This window comes from Pongo pygmaeus, chromosome 14, assembly GCF_028885625.2.
Source record: "Pongo pygmaeus isolate AG05252 chromosome 14, NHGRI_mPonPyg2-v2.0_pri, whole genome shotgun sequence".
In the NCBI taxonomy this organism is placed as follows: domain Eukaryota; kingdom Metazoa; phylum Chordata; class Mammalia; order Primates; family Hominidae; genus Pongo; species Pongo pygmaeus.
The window spans coordinates 105,969,286-105,992,233 of record NC_072387.2 but is presented as its reverse complement, the minus strand read 5'-3'; the positions used below and the strand labels follow the sequence as shown (position 1 = coordinate 105,992,233).

Here is a 22,948-nt window from a genome sequence, read left to right as displayed (position 1 = left end):
ATCCTAACTTTTTTCAAACCATTTTAGAATGATTTTGTCAAAAAAGGACTAGTAATTTATTTTCTTAAATTTATAAATTGTAAATTTTTATAATATGGCTCCTTCCATTCAGAAAACATCTGTCTATTCATTCAAGCCTCAATTTATCTCCAATGAAATCTGCAGTTCTCTTTATGTAGGTCACAGTCATCCCTAACGAAGCTTATTCCCTCATATTTTATATCTTTGTCACTACAGTGAATGAGATCTTTTCATTATATTGTCTAGTTGCTTATTGCTGATATACCAAAATCTCTGTTTCATAGCGTGGATGTGAAAAACAGTCTTTTGAAGAATATTCCTGTGTCTTCTGCAAAACCATTGTGGAAACACTGTTCAGGATGTCATCCCATGTCCCTTTAAGCAAAAAATTCCTTCCAGAGGTCAGAAAAAAAGGAATTTTTTTTTCTGAGACAAACTTAACCCAATGACAAGGGCTCTCTGTTTTATTTATTTGCCTTAGCAGCCAAGATATTAAAACCTTAAGTTCCTGTTTAACTGCAAAAAGGAATTATACCTAGATGTCTGGCACACATATTTTTCTGTTCCTTTTCATTGGTTTTAGTTTTACTCATATTTTTAATTGTCCTATTTTAACTCTGCAATCCACCTCAAATTGTCTTTGGAAGTAGGCAGTTAGCCTTAGAAGGTTATGTGCCTTAATATGCACATTCAGAAGTAATTAAGCTATATGATAATTGAATAGTATTGTTCATCTGTTCTTAATTATATATGCTAAAAATGGAGAAATCAACCTTTTTCCTTCAGGACACATTGTAAATCTACCCCCTTTGTATCTCACTCAAGAAAGCATTACAGAACATGGGAGTGATCCTGCACAGTCAACTCGAATTTTAATTTATTTTTTAAAATAAGCATTTTTCATAAACCATGGTACTTCTAATATTTTTAATAATAAATCACCTATGGTATATCTTTATACTAGTCAATGTGTAGCAAACAGCATGTCATCAAGACACATCAGGACACAAATGGGGGAGGAATGGTGAGAAAATGATCTGGGAAAAGTTCCTTGAAAAGGTAAGTAAGTTGTGCACAGTGCCTGAATTACTGCTTCTGAAGTCTTCACCACACCCCTCAAGGAAAATTAACCACTCCTTATTCTGAATTCTGATGACCCTTTATAATTAAACCATTTCCTCCAAAAAGGTTGATACAGTTTGGATATTTGTCCCCTCCAAATCTCATGTTGAAATGTGATCCCCGGCCAGGTGTGGTGGCTCACGCCTGTAATCCCAGAACTTTGGGAGGCCAAGGTGGGCAGATCACGAGGTCAGGAGATCAAGGCCATGGTGAATCTCCTAAAAATCTCTACTAAAAATACAAAAAATTAGCTGGGCGTGGTGGCGGGTGCCTGTAGTCCCAGCTACTCGGGAGGCTGAGGCAGGATAATGGCGTGAACCAGGGAGGCGCAGCTTGTAGTGAGCCAAGATGGGGCCACTGCACTCCAGCCTGGGCGACAGAGCGAGATTCTGTCTCAAAAAAATAAAATAAAATAAAATAATAAATAAATAAATAAAAGAAATGTGATCCCCTATGTTCAAGGTGGGGCCTGGAGGGAGGTGTTTGGGTCATGGGGGTGGGTCCCTCATGAATGGCTTGGTGTCCTCCACATGGTCACAAGTGAGTCTCGCTCTGTTAGTTTACAAGAGAGCTGGTTGTTTAAAGGAGATTGGCACCTCCTCCTCTTTCTCTTGCTCCCTCTCTTGCCGTGTGATGTGCCTGCTCCGCCTTTGTCTTCTGCCATAATTGTAAGCTTCCTGAGGCCTCACCAGAAGCCAAGCAGAAGCTAGTGCCATGCTTATATAGCCAGCAGAACTGTGAGCCAAATAAACTTCTCTTCTTTAAAATTACCCAGCCTCATGTATTCCTTTATAGCAACACAAAATGGACTAATTCAGAAGCCTCTCCCACTCTGGCTATGCTCTGCCTCTGTGCTTTGCAGCTCTGTGCCCACGCCACAGCACGTCCCTCACTGCATACTGGTGGCTGCCCACAGTAAGTTTGTTGAGAAAAAAGAAAATATCTGTTTCACCTTTTTATTTCCAATGCCCAGCCCAGTACCCGGCACTTCCAACCTGCTCACATCATAACTTAGATAGTGGTTCACATTGCCCAGCACATGCCACATTACTGAACACTAGATGTAAGGACTTAATAAACAACTGACTGAGGTGCATAGCTCACCATCTGCACCTTCCTATCCCAGCTATCTTGGGCCACTTTTGGATCTTCATTTCTAGGCCTTTCCTTCGTCCCCTTTGACTTCCCTGATACCTCAAAGTCACTAACACCAGTGCAACTTATTTTACTTTCTCTAACACTTCTCCAGAACAGAACAAACAGATATCAGATTCTGATAAATGTCAGTAGCTTTCTAAATGTGGAGAGAATCAAGCTTTAGACAAAACACAGGCCAATCTGTGAATGAGTTCCCTTGCACACATAAGCAATGCATAACCTTTTGGAAACCGTAATAATTATCCTCTAATGCATCCTTCTTCCAGCCCATCTCATCAAAACCACAAGTGGTTTCAAATAGTCTAACTCATTTTTATGAACATGAGTTGCCTCCTCAAGAAACCTCTATCCACTCACACACTGACATACGATCTGCTGAGTCACAGTTGGTCTCCAGACACTAGGGCCCAGCTCACATCCAACAGTCAGACTCTATTCCCTGTGAGGTCACCTGTCTACTGGAAAATCTCATGTATCTGGCAATGCTTGTGACAAACCTGTCCTTCACCAAAGATTAAAATGTAAAAATGCCTTTAGATAGTCAACTTTACAAATACTGTTCATGCTTCTGCTTTCTCCCCCATAAAGAATGAATGCTGAACAATTTTTAACCATTTCTTGTTAATTATGATAGAGTTAAATATAAACATAGTTACAATATAGATAAAGATCCAGATGATAGTGGGATAGAGATAGAGATAGAGAGAGAGATAGAGAGAGAGATAGAGATAGAGACAGAGATAGAGATAGAGATAGAGATAGGAGTGGTTGTCACAGATTTAACCTTTCATGGAATGCTGCCCTGTGACCTTCTTACTGTCCTGGAGTTGCCATGCACCTGATGGGATACTGAAGGATGAGGAGCTTTTTACCCTTCTCTACAGAGCAGGATTCAGGTTCTTCCAATGCTTTCTTTAACTTCCTGTGGCTACTTCTTTTCTATCTTTCTTATTTTTCATTTTCTGCTCTCTTCACTGCCCTTTATCTCTTTCCTTCCTATCAGGGGAACCAGCCCCCAATATTTTAACATAGGTTCTTTTCTATTTTCCCTAAGTGTTGGCGGGTCTGAGAAATAAAGGGAAAGAGTACAAAAGAGAGACATTTTAAAGCTGGGTGTCCGGGGGAGACATCACATGTTAGCAGGTTCCATCATGCCCCCTGAGCCACAAAACCAGCAAGTTTTTATGAGTGATTTTCAAAGGGGAGGGAGTGTATGAATAGGGTGTGGGTCACACAGATGACATGCTTCAGGGGCAATAAAATATCACAAGGCAAATGGGCAGGGCAAGGTGGCAAATGGGCAGGGCAAGGTCACAAGGCCCGGGCAAAACTAGAATTGCTGATGAAGTTTCATGGCCCACTGTGCACGCATTGTCACTGATAAATATCTTAACAGAGCTCAAGAGCAGAAAACCAGTCTGACTAGAATTCGCCAGGCTGGAATTTCCTAATCCTAGCAAGCCTGGGGGCGCTGCAGGAGACCAGGGTGTGTTTCATCCCTATCTACAACTGCATAAGGCAGACACTCCCAGAGCAGCCATTTTAGAGGCCTCCCCCTGGGAATGCATACTTTTTCCAGGGCTGTTAATTATTAATATTCCTTACTAGTGAAATAATTCAGCAATATTTCTCTTACCTGTTTTCGGCAATAAGAGAAATATGAGTCTGTCCTGCCCGGCTTCCAGGCAGTCAGACCTAATGGTTATCTCCCTTGTTCCCTGAACATCACTGTTATCCTGTTCTTTTTTCAAGGTGCCCAGATTTCATATTGCTCAAACACACATGCTTTACGAACAATTTGTGCAGTTAATGCAATCATCACAGGGTCCTGAGGCAACATACATCCTCAGCTTACAAAGATGACAGGGTTAAGAGATTAAAGTAAAGACAGGCATAGGAAATTATAAGAGTATTGATTAGGGAAGTGATAAATGTCCATGAAATCTTCACAATTTATGTTCAGAGACTGCAGTAAAGATGGGTGTAAGAAATTATAAAAGTATTAATTTGGGGAACTAATAAATGCCCATGAAATCTTCACAATTTATGTTCTTCTGCTATGGCTTCAGCCGGTCCCTCCATTCGGGGTCCCTGACTTCCTGCAACACTTCCCACAGTCCTGCAATACTGAACAGCTGAGAAGTCTGACTTGCAGAGGAAAGAATAATTATATTCCCACAGTCTTCTGGAGCACATGTCATATCATTGTCACCCTTCACCCCTGGGGCTAGCACTGTGGACCTCCTGACCTACAGCACCAGGAGGTCCAACTCTACATTCCTCTCCAACTCTACTTTTATCATCATTTTTGACATCAATATTCTCATGGATAACCCATCCAACATCTTGTCCCGACCATTCTTTCACCTTCTTAGCACCAATGATCACTCATTGCCCCATCTTAGGCAGTCATTTACAGAGACCATACAAGGAATAGTCTCCACTCCAGCATCTCAATTTCAAATGCCCTTTTCTTTGACCATTATCTCCTATAGTCCAGCACACTTATACCAACTCTCCAGCACTCCTACTCCTACAACCCCCATACTATCATCAATCTTAACATATAATATTGACCCTACCACTTTTCTTATTATCTATCACCTACCCTCATATCCTTGCTTATCTCCCAACCAGCCTAAATGACAAGATCTGGCACTGAAATGCTCCCTTGCAAATATCCATAACTCCCTTGCAACAACTGGGTAAAACGCCAGTGCTGGTTAAACCCAATTGTGTAATTTTGCCTCTATCCGAACAGTTAAATGTTACTGAAGAAAATTACAGAACCATTCTAACTGGACTGATTTCAAATGTATAATCACAGATCTCAAAACAGAACTCAATACTGCCAGACAACTTACTTCCCTAGGAAATGTGTTTTCCCAACTTCTAAGATAATTATTCACATCTCTGCTCTTCTCAAATTTCCGACATTCCTTCCCTTTCCTCACGACTCTCAGCTAATGACCTTGCTTTGTACTTCATAGAGAAAAGAGATGCAATCAGATTAGAACTATCTCATCTTTCAACTATCAATTCCACCACCCATCCTGTATCTGTACTCAAATACGCTGCCTTCATTTTGGTTAAAAAGGGAAGAAGATAGATGAGACACTTCCTGTGCTCTGTGATCAGATTGTCTCTTATCTTCTTAAAAATACCACCCTACTTTGTTTTTTCATTTTTGTTAGTGTTCATATCTGGCTCAGGGTCTCTCACAAGGCTGCTGTCTGTAAAGAGCTGACTGGGGCTGAAGGATCCTTTTCCAAGCTCACTCACACTGTTGTTGGAAGGAGGTTTCAAATTCTTGCCAAGTAGGCTTCTCTATAGTGCTGCTGAGAACACAGCTTCCCCCAGAGTAAGTGGAGAGAGAGAGAGAGAGCAAGAGACAGACAGAGAGCATGTACACCGAAACAAAAGCCACAGTCCTTTTATAACCTAAACTCAGAAGGGGCATCTCATCTCCTCTTTGGTTGTACTCTATTAATTAGAATCAAGTCATTAAAGCCAATACAGGGCATGAAGGGATGCATTAAGTTTCACATCTTCAAGGAAAGAGTATCAGAGAATTTACTGGACATATTAATACTTTAACAACTACTACTATTTAAGAGTTTTAAGTAATTCTAAATTTCACATTGCATCAAAAATAATTTCCTCAGCCTAGCATATTTTCAGAACCCTCTATATACAGCTCTACAATCAACCCAATATCACCCCATCACTTCAGTCAATACAAACCCTTCATTGCCTGCCTTGTTCATTACTGCAAATGCCTTCTTCAGCACTTTTATAAATAGTTCTGATTACAATACCAGGAATTAACTAAAATGTTGTGATGTAAATATTTCCAAGTCATTTTGTCCATGAGTTACATAATGATGATTTCATTCTTTGCAAGCCAGGACCTAGTCTTCTACTCAATTTGTATTCTTCACAGGGTCTGGTATTGGGCTATGTACAAGCATGAATGAACCAATCAATCTAGTTAGCAATAGAAAGAAAATAATTTGAAAATTAAACATTATTATATCTCTCTTGCCAACCATTCAATGTTTTATAACACTACTTTTTTATTTTTATTTTTATTTTTGAGACAGAATCTCACTCTGTTACCCAGGCTGGAGTGCAGTCGCACGATTTCAGCTCATTGCAACTTCCGCCTCCTGGGCTCAAGTGATTATCCTGGCTCAGCCTCCAAGCAGCTGGGACTACAGGCATCCACCACCATGCCTGGATAATTTTTGTATTTTTAGTAGAGACAGGTTTTCACCATGCTGGTCAGGCTGGTCTCAAACTCCTGACCTCAAGTGATCCACCTGCCTCAGCCTCCCAAAGTAGTGGGATTATAGGTGTGAGCCACCGTGCCTGGCCTATAACATTACTTAAATTATAAGGAATTGTCTGTGTCAGGTTTTGCTGGGTTTCACAGCTGTAAACCCTTCCCTTCTCTCCCTCCCTCCTCCTACTTCCATGTCCTTCCACAGCTTAGAACCATTTGACTTGGAGACTTGATCCCACTCCAATCTCTCAAACCAATCCATGATCCTCATCATGGGTGTGAGAGCACAAATTAATCTGATCCTATGTCTAGTCTCAATTTGACTTTTCACCTGTACTCTGATCACTGGCTCCTGCACTTTTCTTCTTTTTTTTTTTTTTTTTCCATCTTTATGCCTTTGGTTAATTACATTATTTGCCCTGTGCAAATAATTACATTATTTGCCCTGTACATTATTGTGTCCTTTCCAATCTTGATAACTGTTTTAAGGATACCTAGGCTTTGTTTTAGTCAAGTACAGTAAGACAAGCAGACACATAAATAACCATCACGAAAAAGAAGGATTTTATGCTCCCTGGGAGATCCCTGGAAATAAGAAGCAGGCCACACCACACCGGGCCACAAAGGGAAGTACGGGGGTCAGTCAGGAAGCAGAGGGAGACAAGAAAACACGGCCAAGAGCCTTTATTGTGGATTCCATGGAAAGAAACCAGTGAGGCAGGGTAAGCAGGTTTAGGACTGGCCAGTTTGAATCATTTCCGCAGGCCCTGGGGCAGTTGTCTTGTATCTGGCCCTGGAGTGATTAAGGCAGTGGGATAGTGGACTGTATTGTAAGAGCCCACTAAAGAAAGTAGTTAGGGGTGTGGGCTCTAGATTGGTTGGTTTGCATATGAAAAGTGTGCTGGAAGGTGAGTCATTTACTAACTCTAGGAATTAGCTAACCCTAGGAGAGGCAGTCCCTTCAGGGTCAGCAAGGCCACAAATGTCAAAGCGTGAAAATCACACTGTGAATCTCAGGGTTTTCTATAAGCTTATTGACCTTCCTCCAAGACTTACTCCAGCCCAGGAGTTGCATGTATTCTAGGTCTCGAGCCATGGAAATCTGTCATATCCTGGAGTTGATCAGTACTAGGCTTCACATATGAAAACTGGCTCAATAAGAAGCAAAAATCATCCTGCCAGTAGATCTTATTGCAATGCAAACTTTAGATTCTGGAAGATTTTATTTTAAAGTAACTTCTTGCTTTCTTTGTAATTAACTGCAAAACCAAGTAAGCATAGAACAATTCAACAGTTTTCTCAAATCAGAAATTTTCTTCATTTTCTTAAATGAAGAAAAATTACATTCTCAGGTCACTTTCAGGACATATTAACCTGTAGCTATAATTTATCTCTATTATATATAGTCATTACCACAAAATTTAAAATATTAATTTCATGATAATTTTCTCAAAAGGGTAAAGCAATGGAAAAAAAAAAAAACTTTCAAACCTTGATCTATGCCAAATCCCTAGGAGGAAAAAAGGTTTCCTGATGGTCTAAGGGAAAGACTTATGCACTTAGATAAGTCATTTATTATATAGAATGTCCTGTTTTAAAAGGAACTGCTCATTACTCTAACAAGTTGTTGAGCTAAATGTGTATTTTGAATATTTTCAACTTCATCTTTGTCATTCCGGTGTTTTGAAATGCTCTATAAAAGCTGAATTACATATTCATTGCATTTTCAAAATCCAACTTTCCTTCCTTTTCCATTTTATATCAAAAGCCTTCTTACGTCAATATAAATTTAAATTTGTATAGCACAGTACTGTATAATTTACGAAGTGCCTTCGTAGTCATTTTCTCACCCCACAACTCCAAAAAACAGGATATAGGGCACGCATTCTTATCCAAATTGTCTCATAAATTAGTAAATTTATTTACGCTTGCTTCATTCTTTCATTTATTCGGTCAACATTTGTTTGACAGCCATTATGCACCAGGCACTACTCTAGGCACTGATAATGCAGAGGAGACCACAAACTCACCATCCTCAGGAAACTGATATGTTGGCAGGAAATGATATAATAAATAAGTGAACGAGTAAGTGAGGAAGCCCAGATTCAAACCCTGGTTGCCTGATTACAAATTTAGAGGTCTTTTCTGGATACCACTCGGCCAAATTATCCAATGCACAAGTTCTCTTTGCCATGAATTTGGTAGTTTGATTTCTTCTTGGACTCATCTCTCTTTAGGTTTCAAAAAGGTCTCAGATTTTTCCTAAACTCTGAAGTAACTCTGTTATCAACTGTCAAAACATTATTTAATAACCATCATTTTCAGGGCATTACTGTAAATGGTTAGGGAAAACCAGCCCCTCCACCCCCCTCTCAAAAAAAGAGAATCATGGATTTTAAAATTAATTTTAAAAACACATATATGCCAAGAAAAACACGTACTGATAACATTTTAAAGTACAAATTAATATCCTGCAAGAGTATACTCACTGAATTATTAGCAGTTGTCCGCCTACACAGTGTTTCTATAGGACTGCATTTCAAATTACTCCCTTTGCCTGTTTTCCATCTCATACCACTCACTAGTAAGTTAACTTGTTCCATGTATCATTAGTAATTCATGACTTGCTTGCGAAAGTGCAGGGACAGCACTACTACAGACCTAATACAATGAATATCTTATTAGGAAGAAATTAACAAATGAATTGTTGCCGATCAATAGGTGTTGAAGAGAAAATTACAATGATAGTAAAGCCTAAATAATTTATACACCATATTGATTTTTTCATTACATTAATTATTCTTTATAGCACACATAAGGAACTTGGAGAATAAAACCTTCAAAGCAAAGAAATTATCTGCAGTGGTGTTTTAGGCCTCAGTCTGATTTTAAAAGACAAAGAATGGTCCATGAAAGTTAACAATTTTTTTTATTTTTATTTTTTGTTTTGAGACGGAGTCTCACTCTGTCACCCAGGCTAGAGTGCAGTGGCCCGATATTGGCTCACTGCAACCTCTGCCTCCTGGGTTCAAGCGATTACCCTGCCTCAGCCTCCCAAGTAGCTGGGACTACAGGCCCCCACCACCACGCCCAGCTAGCAAATATTTTTAAATTAAGAATACACCCAATAATAAATTGGACACTTCCAATGTACACGCGTTCCTTCATGTTGTGAGAAGTTTTTAGACACAAGTAGTTTTGACATTTATCAATAAAAGTAGTGACAGAAATGTTTATTCATAGAAATATTACAGATAGAAATATCTATTAGTCCACCTCTTTCACCAAATATACAGAGGCACAATAAGGAACTCAAGGGAGCTGTGTGGGGAAAAAAAAATACCTTCTCTGATACCTCTCCCAGATTTTCTAAATTCACTGGACTTAAATTCGGACCAACAAAGTGCACATTCCTTCGAACTAATAACTTTCATAGCCAGCAGAAAACATTTCCTCAGGCAATTTTTTTGTGGCCTCAGAGACAAAGACCTGAAAATGATCCTTTTGTTTATAGGCCATTGATGACTCTAGCTATGTCATAAAATGGTGTATGTGCACGTGCAAGAGAGAGAAAGAGAGAGAGGAGAGAAAAGACAGCTACGTGTAAGGAGGTACAATGACAGAGAGGATTCAGGTTGGTACATTCTCCATGGATGGCATTGTTCCCAGCAACTCAAAATCCCCTCCTCTGGATGGGAGAAATGAACGTAACATATATGTACCGATGTCAATAGATATACTACCTACAGACATGGTATTGGATAAGGATTTTGTCATCTATAAATACATATGTTGAACAGTGTTTTGCTGATGGCATTTTGACTCTCAGAATTCAAGCAGTGAATTGAGGGTTCTTGTGCAAGTTTTGTCAGATACCAATTTTATGTAAATATTTTTAGTATCTAGTATTAGAAGCTCTTCATAATATTTTGCACCAAAAGGTACATGCATGTGTACTTTCAACATATCACATTCCCCCAAAATAAATGCAGAAATATTGCTTCAAAAGTCCTTTAAAATTAAAACTAAAAATATGAGGATAGTTTCAAACATGACACAATGTATTTCTTCCCTCACCTATTACCTTCAGAGTCTTAAAGCTCATAAATATTACTCTAGAGAATTTTAATGCTCTTGGAAGAAAATCTAAGCAGCAGAAAGGGTCTCATCTCATAAATGTTTTTGCAAACTATAGCCAGTTTTGCAAACTACTTGTCATGCCTTAACTAATATTGTTATATAACTTCAAATTTATAAAATGTGTGTTGTCTACTGTGCATCATAATATAGATATGACTGGCCAAATCTGTCACTATTATCAGATGATTCTGGGGTACTAATATGACAAACACCCAAATTAGCATGATTTTTATTACTCAGCGAAAAGTCACTTTGTCTGTGGTAACTGTTCCTTTGGAGAGTGGCCCTTTGCTGCACTCATCATTCTTTAGGTGGAGACTAATGGTCCATGCAGAAAATCATGCAGTACAGGTACTAAAATATGGGGTATCTGTTCTTGGTCTCATTTGTAGAACACAACCAGGGCATCCATAAACTGAATTGGAAGAAATTTCAAACTATTTTTAGACACTGTGCAAGTTAGTCTCCATTTTCATCCCTCCCATCACTGGACCCCAAATCCATTTTCCATCTTTCTCTGACTTGCTGAAGGCCACGGAATGCATCAGCTCTCTTGCCCTTTAGCTTCTAAGTGGATTCACTCTGGAAGACAATAGGAGGAAATGGACAGGTGGGAGGAGAAAGCACTCCCACTCCTTTCTCTTGGCCTCTGCTCTATAGCTCTAGCAGTGGCTGCTTTCTGCAAACACCTCCTCTCCAGAAGTTTCTCCTTCGGCTCTCTCCTACTACTGAAACTGGAGCTCCTGTCAGCCACCAGCAGGCAAAAAATACTGATAACACGGTTCTCTCCTTTTGCCTCTTCACATCCAATGGGGTTAACAGTTTCCTCTTGTCACTGGTTGCAAGGTACCTTGAGGTCCAATATTGGTTTCCCTATCCCCGTCCATATCTCTCAAACTAGTTCCTTTGAAATCCCAAAGTGTGCCTCTGCTTGCTGCCAGGACCTGTAAAGCTACCAATACTTTAAAAACAGCAGCATGATACAGAAAAAGAATGTATAAGTAGATAAATATACATTAGTAGCACTTAAATATACTCGACCTCCAAATCAGATAGCCTTCTGGATAGTGGATTACTTCCCCTAACTGCACCATTGAGCCAAACCATTGCATACCAGATAAATTTCTGTCTTCTACATTCAATATTACCTTCTTTCTGATTCAGTTATTTTAGGATTTCATTCTTTACCTTGACTATTTTTGTTCTTCTTCTCCCCCTCCTTTGTATCATTCTTCCAATTTACACTTTACATGATCACTGTGCGATATCTCTTTCTTGGCACGTCACCTTGTTCTTTACTATATTATGGGGCTCTTACCCTCAGATTTACAGACATGCATTATGTTACCACATGTCTTTCTTTAAAACCATGTTTGCTCTTCTTTCTAGGTCTATGTTTTCACATTTGAAGTTTCTACACATTCCTAGAGTCCACAAAATACAGATGCCATCTCTCAGGTTTACACTTAAATATCCAGAATCTTTCATTATTTGGAAGAAATACTTTGTAAATCTAATAAATAAATACCGAGGACAACGAGGTGATTAGTATTTATACCCTCTGATGTTTATAAAAAAACTAGAAAGCAGGAGCAAACATAAAAGACAATGTCAAATGCAAGGTTCTGAAAACAAATGACACAGTACTTACCAATAAAAGCATGGTAAGATATTAATAATAGGAATGAACTACAAATATTTATGTGCCCACAGGCAACTAATTCAATTTCACTGCAGGATTGCTTCATGTATGAATTTAATTGTATGTGTAAACATTTTTATTGCTGTTTCATTAATTTCCCATAAAAAATAAAACTATATGCTGGGGGAGGGGAAAAGACTGCAAGTTTCCATTCTTGGACTGAGTGCCCAGTGAATATCCACAGCATCCTAAGAATTAACATTGACTTTATCATTCACGGCTTCTCTTTTGCATCACAGCTTGAAAATTCATTTTTACACTATTCAGGAGAAGAAGTTCCAAATTCAAAAAAGATGGTACAGGTTTAGCTATCATTTTATTTTTACATAAAAACAACATATATGTAGTGGGGTATGGTGGCTCACACCTGTAATCGCAGCACTTTGGGAGGCCAAGACAGGCAGATCACCTGAGGTCAGGAGGTCGAGACCAGCCTGGCCAACACAGTAAAACCCCGTCTCCACTACAAATACAAAAATTAGCTGGGCATGGTGGTGGGCGCCTTTAATCCCAGCTACTCAGGAGGCTGAGGCAGGAGAATTGCTTGAACCTGGGAGGCGGAGGTTGCAGTGAGCCGAGATCGTGCCGCTGCACTCCAGCTTGGGTGACAGAGCGAGACTCCGTCTCAAAAACAACAACAACAACAAACGTATATGCATGAGATGAGTCTCAGGAGAAAATAATAATAGCTAACTCTTTTTATGATTTCCTCACTATGTGTCAGGCTTTGTCCTAAGAGTACCACATGGGTTACCAAAGCTCACCATGAGATAGTGCTCTTCTTACCAACATTTTCCAGAGAAGGAAACTGAAGTGCAGAGCAGATAATTGACTTAACCCAGGGCCACATGACAGTAAGTGACTGAATCAGATTAAAATCCAGGTAGTTTGACTTCAGAGTTCATGCTTTTATTTCATTTCATTTTATTTTATTTTATTTATTTATTGATTTTTAGAGATAGGGTTTCACTTTGTTGCCTATGCTGGTCTCGAACTCCTGGGCTCAAGAGACCCACCTACCCCTGGCCTCCCAGAGTTCTGGGATTACAGGTGTGAGCCACCATGCCTGGCCAGTGTCCATGCTTTTAAACATTACCCCAATTACATTCACAAATCAAGCACTCGCATGATTTTCAGTGGCTGATAAATTTGTCATCGTTTTCCTCCAATCTCTCTTGAAGTCTTTTTCCTAATTCATCATCTCTATTGTTCTCCAATATTACGATCTCCAACCACCACCACCTCAGCCACCTAGCCTTGACCAGTAGTAATCTAGCATCTATATAAACCAGAGGTTATATTAATATATAGCTCTCTCATCCTTCCATCCTACATCAGAGTTTACATACTCTCAGTTTAGGCAGATTTTTTTCTAAAGCACAAATGAATGATTACATTAACCTTTTCAAGAGGCAAATACATCTGTCAGTAAACAAATGAATTTCTGATGTGTGGCATACAGTCTAATAGGAGAAACCTCCTCAATAGTCCAACAAGTCCAATAAGTCCAATAGTCCAATAAGTCCAATAAGCTCTGGTCTCCACATTTACTTTTACTTCTCTTCTAGAGAATCCGGGGAGTGGGCATCTTGCTAATTATGGAAGGCAACCACTAATAATTAGAATTTGAACCTGAAATAACAGAGTCATTTGGAATTTTGATAATTCTATCTTTTAAATAACACAATCTTGTCAAGTTATGCTGCTATGTTTTCCAGATAATCTAAAAGCTGACGTTTATTAAGAATCTTCTATAAATTAATCTCTATGCTGGGCACTTTACATGTGTCTTACTGAGCAACTGTATTTGCCAGAGGAAGATAAAAACAAATAACACTGTCCAAGTTAAAAAATGTTTACTATTCCTTCTAATACATGAATGCTCAGCTATAATTTAAACAAAGTTGTATTAGCTAATTAAAATCAACAGGGAATTTATAAATGATATCTACAATCTAACAAACTCAAAAACAAGATAAGTGATTACTACAAAACATTAATTTGGCCAATTAAAATCAACAGGGAATTTATAAATGATATCCACAATCTAACGAACTCAAAAAAAAGATAAGTGATTACTATAAAATATTCATTTGGATTTTCCATTTAATTGTTTTCATACTGAACCTATTTCTTGGCCAAATAATTTATTTCATAACTCTTAAAATCACATTAGGATTTGCCAGTCTCAATTAAACTGTTTAGTTCATTATCAAGCATAAATAACTTTCAAATGCCATAAGCTTCTGATTGTCTTTAGTCAAAATGAGATGATAATAATTAGCTTTGGGGAATAATAATATAAGAGTCTAAGATTAAGCAAATCCACATTGTTGGCAGCTAAATTTGCCTCACTTCTATTATGAGAACATTTCAATTTCTCTAAAATCAACCCAATCAAAAATTCCAAGGTAACCATCAGGAAGAAGGCAGAAGCATAAATCATCTATTACCGTTTACTACTTCCAATTCATGTCTTCGCTACTCAAAAAACTGAAAGGGTTTAATTTCACCTCTTTCTGATTTATAGCGAATATTGTTGGTTTGAAGCAGAAGCAGTACTTTAGGAGACTCTATAATGAACAAATCAGTAGGTATGGCCTACAGACAGAACAATCTCATATCTCTTTAGTTTTACACTGCTCTTTAGTTTTACATTACAAAAACCTTATGGTAAAAATTAACCTTCTTGGCAGTTCAACAATTCTAATTAGAAGAGACATCAAACAGCTTATGCTTTAGAAAGCAGTACAGGCCATAATAGTCTAGCCTTTGAAACAGAGCTCTGTAACCTCCTTATATATTTTAGCCCGCTGTCTAAAGGAAAAGCAATAACCAGATAATGTTTCAAAGTGGTTCTGGTTTTTGTGGCAAGTTGTGTTATATTTTCTCATCTTATCTTTTTATACTTATTATTAAGAAGCAGACGACCTAATACACAGGACCCATTTATTGCTTTTGGCCCTGAATGTGTAAAACAGTCTATATCACCAGACTTTACAAAAAGTTTCCTTGGTAGAAATATTTACAAATGCTAGAGGACTAGTTCATTTATAATCCTTTTTTTCCTTTCTATGCATGGTGTAGGAAGGAGGAGAAGAAAGATACCCTGCACTCAGCTTACATTAGAACTAACAAAACTTAAAATAAAAGGCCATCCAGGCTAAGCCTTTCCCCAAGAAGAAATTCCTTTTACAACATCAGTAGTTAACCAGACATTCCTCGAGTTTTTACTGAGAGTGAGCATCAAAGAGTTCATGCTCTTTTTAGACAGTTATAAATTTTATTAAGTTCTTTCTTACTCTGAGTTGAAATCCCATCAGTTCTTATCCTAGTTCTATCCTTTGGTGCAATACAGAACAAGCCTCCCTCACCTTCCACATCTCATTCCTTTTACTATTTGAAGGCAGCTTTTATGTCTCTCCTTATTTTTCTCATCTCCATATTAAATATTACACATTCTTTCAATTAATTCTTATATGACATGGTTTCCAGATGCTGCAAATAAATTCGAGTTGCAGTTTGACTTAAAATTTTTCCTAAGTGGGATACAAAAAAAAGAGATCTGAAGGTTCATTTATTTCTCATGTATTTGCACCTACAGTTGACACAGTTGGAGGGGTTGTCCAGAATCCAGTGGTCCATCCAGGAGCTGTATCTATGGCAGCTCCTCTTCTTCCTGATAACAGACACACACACACACACACACACACACAAACACACACACACCAGTCATATAAATGGTTCTGTGATACAAGGTGAGTCAGATAACCTTATCTCTCTCTCTGGCCACATGATTGACTGAAAGAATAGTCACAAGTTCCAAGCTGGGCTAATCAGAGTCATTCCCCAAAATTTCAAACTGGAACTCAGAGAAGGCCTGCTTCCCTCTCGGCTTGTGGAGCTATTAGATATGAAGAACATTTGCCCATCTTGTGGAATTGGCCAATTTGATAGAATGAGATCAATATGGAAAGGAGTATGGGAAGAAAGACCCCAAATCTCCAGTTCCAGTCATTCCTGAAACCACCTCTCCCCAACCTTCCGGTGGTGTGACTGGTTTAGCCAATAATTCCCCTCCGGCTGAAATAAATTTGGGTTAGGTTGGTATGACCTGCAACACAGAAGGTCCTATTTAATATAACATCCACAGGGTTCAAACTATTCTAACAAAACTAATGGAATACAGGTTATAAAAGAGAAAAATTGCCATTCTATCCTACAAAATGATGCAGATAGAATATCTTTCCATCATTATTTAAGAATGGGAGTGATACTCACTTACCAGAGATGAAGCCTAGGCTACACAGGGCTGCCAATATTCAAAACACAATTCCCAGAACTATCATAGTGCCTGGCACATAGTAAGTAGGTGCTTAAGGCACACTCCACTACACTTTCCATAGTAAACAGAAGATATATAGTAAGCAAAACATTGAATATAAATTATGAAAATGAAGACATGAATTCCCTCAAGAAACCTTAGGCATATCATTTCACCTTTTTATTGTTACATTCCCCATGAAAAATGTGGGACTAGATTCTCTCTTCAGTCCTTTTTAGCCATAAAATGCTATGATTCTATACATACTCAAGAATGCAAAAAAAAGGAGTCTTTTAAGGCTCTGGACATGCAGATTAAGGGGTGTACAGTAATAAAGAAGGAAGCATAAAGAGAGTGAGAAAGAATAGCCTGCCAAAAAAATAACTGGGGGGGAAAGCAACACAAAAATAATGGGAAAAAATCATCAGTGATATGATAAAAGTAATTCCGATTTGCCATCACACTATTCTAATCCATTTCTGTGGTCAGAAGTTACCTCTGTGCTGGATTCAAACCACCAGCCCAGGGTCCTGCCCCTTCATCACCCACATAATCCATATGATCGCCCCTTCAAGTTTGCCATGTATTTCTTTTCAGAGTTGGCTTCCTGCTTCTGCCTTCAGTCCTAGATGTTCTCAGCTCCTCTCTCACCATTCCAGATAGTTTTTTGTGTTACCAACGGAATGTATATCCAATTATATTGTGTGCCCCCAACTTTGTTCCCCACCTTGCCCCCTGCAAGGACTGATGCCCAAATGTCCATAATTTTCAATTTATTGTTTAAGTTTGCAACCTAGGATGCTTAATACAAGTAATCATAAAATGGTATCTCTGTAAGGTGACCCATTTATACAGAGCTTCTCTAAGAAACTGACTTCATGGTTTTTCAGGAAGAAGGCCTTGAATAGGGAACCTATCATTGCAATTAACAACTGATATTGCAGTATTATTATATATCTACATAGTAAGTATGATATGCCAGCATATTATACTATGCATATATACTATGCTAAGCATTTTGCATGCATTGATTCATTTAGTTCTCACAACACCCCTATAATGGCCATACTAATTATTATCTACACTTTGAAAGTGAAGAAACTGAGACTCAGAAAGAGTAATTTACTCCTGGGTACATGGCTAGTAAGTACAAGAGCCATATTTAGCTGATTCCAGAATCCTTACTCTTACCCATTATGTGATCCATAAAGGCATTGATCTCTGAGCGAAATTGGGAGGAGGCACTTTGGGGGAACCAAAAGCAGAAAGACTAGGGAACCAAAATCAACAAGATCTACTTATCAATTTTGCTTAGAGTCAGCCCTATTTGAAGTAGAACCTTGTTCCCATTATGTACCAATAGATTATCTGCCATTTTGCATTGTGAAAATGTACCCTCCATTATCCAGGCTAATCTAGTTGACTGTAGAATGCTGTACACAGACACTACAATGACAGACAACTAATTCAATCTTCTCTGCTAGAGAGATGCTACTGTTAACATCCTTTCAACTTTTTCCCTATAGCTTTTGATGCAGGGCACTTCGCATATGCCGCAACTATTCCCTCCTACAGTATCTAGAGCAAGGAAGTAATTGAGAATTACTGGGGAGAGAGAGAGGGTGGGAAGGAAAAGAAAGAAGGATTATAAAATGAGGTAAAAACAAAATACTACCAAAAATGTTTTTTTTTTTTTTTTTAGAAAGAAAAGGAAACCAGAACAGGGTGACTAATTGCCTGCTAACTTGTGATTCAGGGAGAAGTGAATGTTTATGCTCCATTACTAAACAAAGAAAATAACTTGATCATACACTAGAAATCACATGTTTAACAGTCACAGTGGAGTTTTCCTGTGTCAACAGAATAGAGATATTAAGTATTTCCTATAGAAGTGAGACCTTACTGCTTGTCACCTATTCAGGGTCTGTAGTAACGTTATTCATCACTAAGCAAAAATCTAATTATTTTTAGATTCCACATCCTCCTCTAAGTCCTTTAAAATCTTCATCTATTTACTAAGACTTTTATGAACCTGGGACAAAAATAATGCCAGCCCCTACTGAAGAGTAATCAGACGTTTCTATGTGATAACCAGTAAGACTCCAGTTTTAGTGAAATGGAAGCTGGGAAGCAGTCTAGCAAACCCTTTGGGGTCAATCAGGAATTAATCTAAACAGGGAGTACAAGGTTGGATGAAATGTAGCAGAAATTGTGTCTCACTGAAGTAATAGTGTTGTGTGTTAGGAGGTTTGGAAGTAATACTTAATTGAAAAACTGTTTTAACCTAAAAGAGAGGGGCAGGATCTAAAGTAATACGCTATTAAAAATATTTAAAAGCAAGGGATCCGTAAAATATACTAAGGGAAGAGCCTAATGCCCTCATTCCAAATCCAGTTTCTTATTCTAACCAATGTGCACGAAACAGGAAAAGGAGCAGGGAGGAGGGAAAGTATCTGAAGAATTGCCAGAGTAAAAAATCCCATAATGAAATTTTGCTCATTCTTGGAGAAATGAAGTAGAATTAGATGCTTCAGTCGTGGTGAATTCCAGAATCTGGGTAGCTTCCAGTAAATAAAACTTTTCTATAACGTCAAATGCAAAAGCTATCTGGGATATCAACATAATGAGCCTGAGCTTTTAAAATCCTATTTCCTCATACCAAATTGTTTGAAACCTTTAAGATAAAAACTTTAATGAACTAGTGTTCCAAGCTTTTAATATTTTCGTCATTTAGCAAGCATGTCAGATTAATCTTCAAATTGCAATGGGCAGAAAGAACCTTCAACCAAATTATTAAGCCCATGTCTCTCTCAAAGCATGTTAATAATGTAAGCAGTTTCATTGGCTATTAAGATTTTTAACTTTCCTAATTCTCCACTGTATTACTGTTTGTTAAGGCTGGGAGGCAGGGGATCAAGAATGTCATTCCATCCTGAAAACAAGGGATGTTATGTTATCTTTATAGTCACTTAACACCTAGTACACTGTCAGGCACCCTGTAGGCATTTAACATACTTTTGGAATAAGTTGATGTAATGGCCTAGGAAGAGCATGGAAATCTTTCTGAGGACAGGTGAGTCCAAATCCTGGCACTGCTGGGCAACAAAGACCATCTCCAGAATTAGAGTTATCTATCGAGGTAGAACAGGAATTTGCACGTGTGTCTTCAAAGTGGCATCAAGAGGATTGACGGTTTCCTGAGCTGCCACCCAAAAGCCACTTATGGAGGGATTATATTTGTCTCCAGCTTCACCTCGCCTGGAAAACTCCTGCCCTGCCTCTCTACTCCTCCTTCCTTTTCCTGGGTTTGGGTTTGCACTCCCAAAACTTAAGTTCACAATTCTACAAGGCTGGTCTAACCCAGACCGTGATCCCCTCCCCATTTCAGGGCGTTTTTCCAGCGTCCACTGGGAGGGAGGCCAGGCCGTGCTAGGCACCAGGCAGGATCCACACGGTGGCTCCGCACATCTTAGAGGGTGAAGGCAGAGGGGTGGCAGGAAGCGGTGGGGCTGGGGGAAGAACGAGTTCAGGACCTGGGCACTATCCGGAGGTTTCTCATCCCTCCCCAAAGCCACGGCGCCAACCGCTGAAGACGCCAGGAAACCATCGGCAGGGGCAGGGAGCGCGGGGTCGCTCTGGGTCAGGACTGGGGAAGAGGGACGGGGGGTGGGAGGCAAGAACAGAGACGCAGCGGGGGACAGTACCTGGTGTGGCTGTGGTTGCGGGGACAGTCCTTCTTCTCCATGATGGCCGGCACGCAGTTGGTGAGCTCCGTCCAGTCGGCGTGCAGCCCGCAGCTCCAGCCGGTGGAGAAGCGGGAGAAGAGCCACGTCTCCTTCTTGCCAGGCCGGTGGCAGGTGCACTTCTTCTGGCCGGCTTTGCAGCTACAAGGCTGCTCCAGCCGAATGTTCTTCACTAGGTGCCGGCCGAAAGTGGTGCCCCCGGTCTTCTGGATGTGGAGGAACACGATCACGTCGCGCCCTTTGATGTTGAAATCCACGAAGCGGGTCAGGTCCTTCAGGGTGAAGTTGAAGCGCGGCACGAACCGGGGCAGGGAGCCGTTCTCGGGGGCCTCGGGGTCCGGCTCGTCTTCCTCCTCCTCTTCCTCCCCCTCCCGGGGGTCTCCGGGCTCCTCGTCCTCCTCCTCCGGCGCCGCGGCCCCCTGAGGTCCCTCGGGGGGCCCCCGGGGCGGCGGGGGCAACTGGGGCCGCCGCTCCCACTCCTCGGGCGGCGCCTGAGCCCGGCGGGCGGGACCCGGGACGGCGGGCGGGCCGGCCTCCCCCGCGCGGGGCTGCTCCCCGAAGTTGGTGCAGGAGCTGGTGCAGGAGGGGGACACGTACTGGTACATGATGACCACGAAGAGGAGAGTGAGCACCGGCGTCAGCAGCCACTTGTTGAACCTTTCATCCATGGTCCCGCTCTCAGGCCGGCAGGCGAAACGGCGGCGGCGGCGGCGGCAGGGCGGACGGGCGCCCGCTCGGAAGTTTCGCGGACTCCGGGGCGCGGCTCGGAGCCCGCCGTTCCTCCATGCCCCTGACGCCGAGGCGTGTGGCTGGCTGGCGGCCCCGCGGCCCTCGGGGCTTGCGGAGCCGGGGCCTGCGAGCCGGGCGGGGGAGGCGGGCGCCGGCGCGCTCGGCTGCGGCTGCGGCGTGTGGCGCCCTGCGCTCCCGGGGGCGCCCGGGCCGGCCCGCTCCCTGCTCCCGCCCCGGCGCGGCGCTCTCAGGCGACGCGCGGCATCCCGCTGGCGGCTTGCAGGCGCTCAGGCGCTGGGGAGCGGGGTTCGGGTCCTGGACCTGCCGCGCGCAGCCGGGCAGCCGGGTAGCTGCGGCCGCGAGCGCCGGGGCTGCATGAGGCTCGCCAGGGCGCCGGCCAAGGGCGAAGGCGCGGCCCGCTCCCGCCGCCCCGGCCGGCCGCGGACACCGCGCCCGGCACGCGCGCCCGGCGCCTTTGCCGGCAGGTCGCTGGGCTGTGGAGCCGCGAGGGCTGACGGCGCTTGCCGCAAGTTTGCAGAGCGGCCCCCGCAGCGCAGTGGCAGCGGGCGAGGCGCCTCTGCGGAGACGCCTCTCCCGGCGAGTCGTACTGCCGCTCCGGGCTGTCCGCCCAGGCGCAGGCACGCAGACACACTCGCACACACAGGCTGGCACCGCCACAACCCGCCAGCCGGTGTAACAGGAGCCCTGCTACCCGCAGCAAAAACCTGCCCTAGGTACGGAGCATGCGCCAAAGCCTTCCCCAGCCCCGGAGGAGTTTCCAGGGGAGGAGTCCGCTGCTCCGCGGGGCTCGCAGGAGGCAGCTGGGGGTGGGAATCCCTTCGGCCTGGAGCAAGGAGAGATTTGGCAGAAAGGCAAAGGTGGGGCGAGAAGAGGCCCCGAGGTAAGCGTCGCTGGCGTTGATCTGAGACCTTAAAATGGGCAGCTTCTCCGTCTGGTAGTGGCCGGCCTTATTTTCAGGAATAACACCTGCACACTCGCGGGAAGACTCACTAGACCAGACTTTACACGGGTTGGCAGTTCCCTTCTCAGCAGGGGAACGTGGCTCCATACTGCTGTGAATTTCTACCCAAGACATTCTAACTGGTGCTCGAGTTTTATGCTGGTCCTCCCTTAATAACAAACTTGGTGCGTCCAACTATGCAACTGTATTCAACCGGCATCAATTAACCCTTAAGCGCCTACTGTGTATCAGGCTCTATGTTCAATACACACTTTCTTTCAGCACTAGACAGTCCAGCCCTCAACCATGCAGTACTTAGAACATAAAAAGGAGTTTAGGGATCACCTCCTAAAAAAATCATTCTACTAATAGACGTTGAACTCCTAAATGTTCAAGATTTATTCCTTCCCAAGAATGGTGGAAGATAAGAGTTAAGCTTGCCTATATTTCATAAGCCCTCATTTGTATGCAGATGTTTTTGGAAACTTTATTTTTCAAACATCTAGATGTTGCATTTAGTATTACCCCAGAACTAAATCTTTGCTCAATAACAACTTCTGTTTTTCAGATAGTGAAAAGATATACGATCAAATTGTTGTAACTGCCCTACCACAATCCCTAGACCTGCTCGACCTATTTTCCGAGTGGAGAATGGCAATGTGTTAAAGGTGAGGACGATGCAGTGTGATTCCCTGGCCCAGACCAATGTGTCCCTCCCAGCTGCACTACCGTATTCCACAGGTGTGCTATAATATTTCATAGC

General features: G+C 41.6%; 1 protein-coding gene across 1 annotated transcript in view; it reads right to left on the bottom strand.

Annotated features, from left to right (window-relative positions):
- Positions 1-21,280, bottom strand: part of HS6ST3 (heparan sulfate 6-O-sulfotransferase 3) — a 760,542-nt gene extending 739,262 nt beyond the window's left edge. The window contains exon 1 of the mRNA XM_054447365.2: positions 20,457-21,280. Coding sequence (XP_054303340.1) covers positions 20,457-21,163 — 707 coding nt within the window. The 5' untranslated portion in view covers positions 21,164-21,280. The remainder of the gene's footprint in view (positions 1-20,456) is intronic.
- Between the last annotated feature and the right edge of the window lie 1,668 nt (positions 21,281-22,948).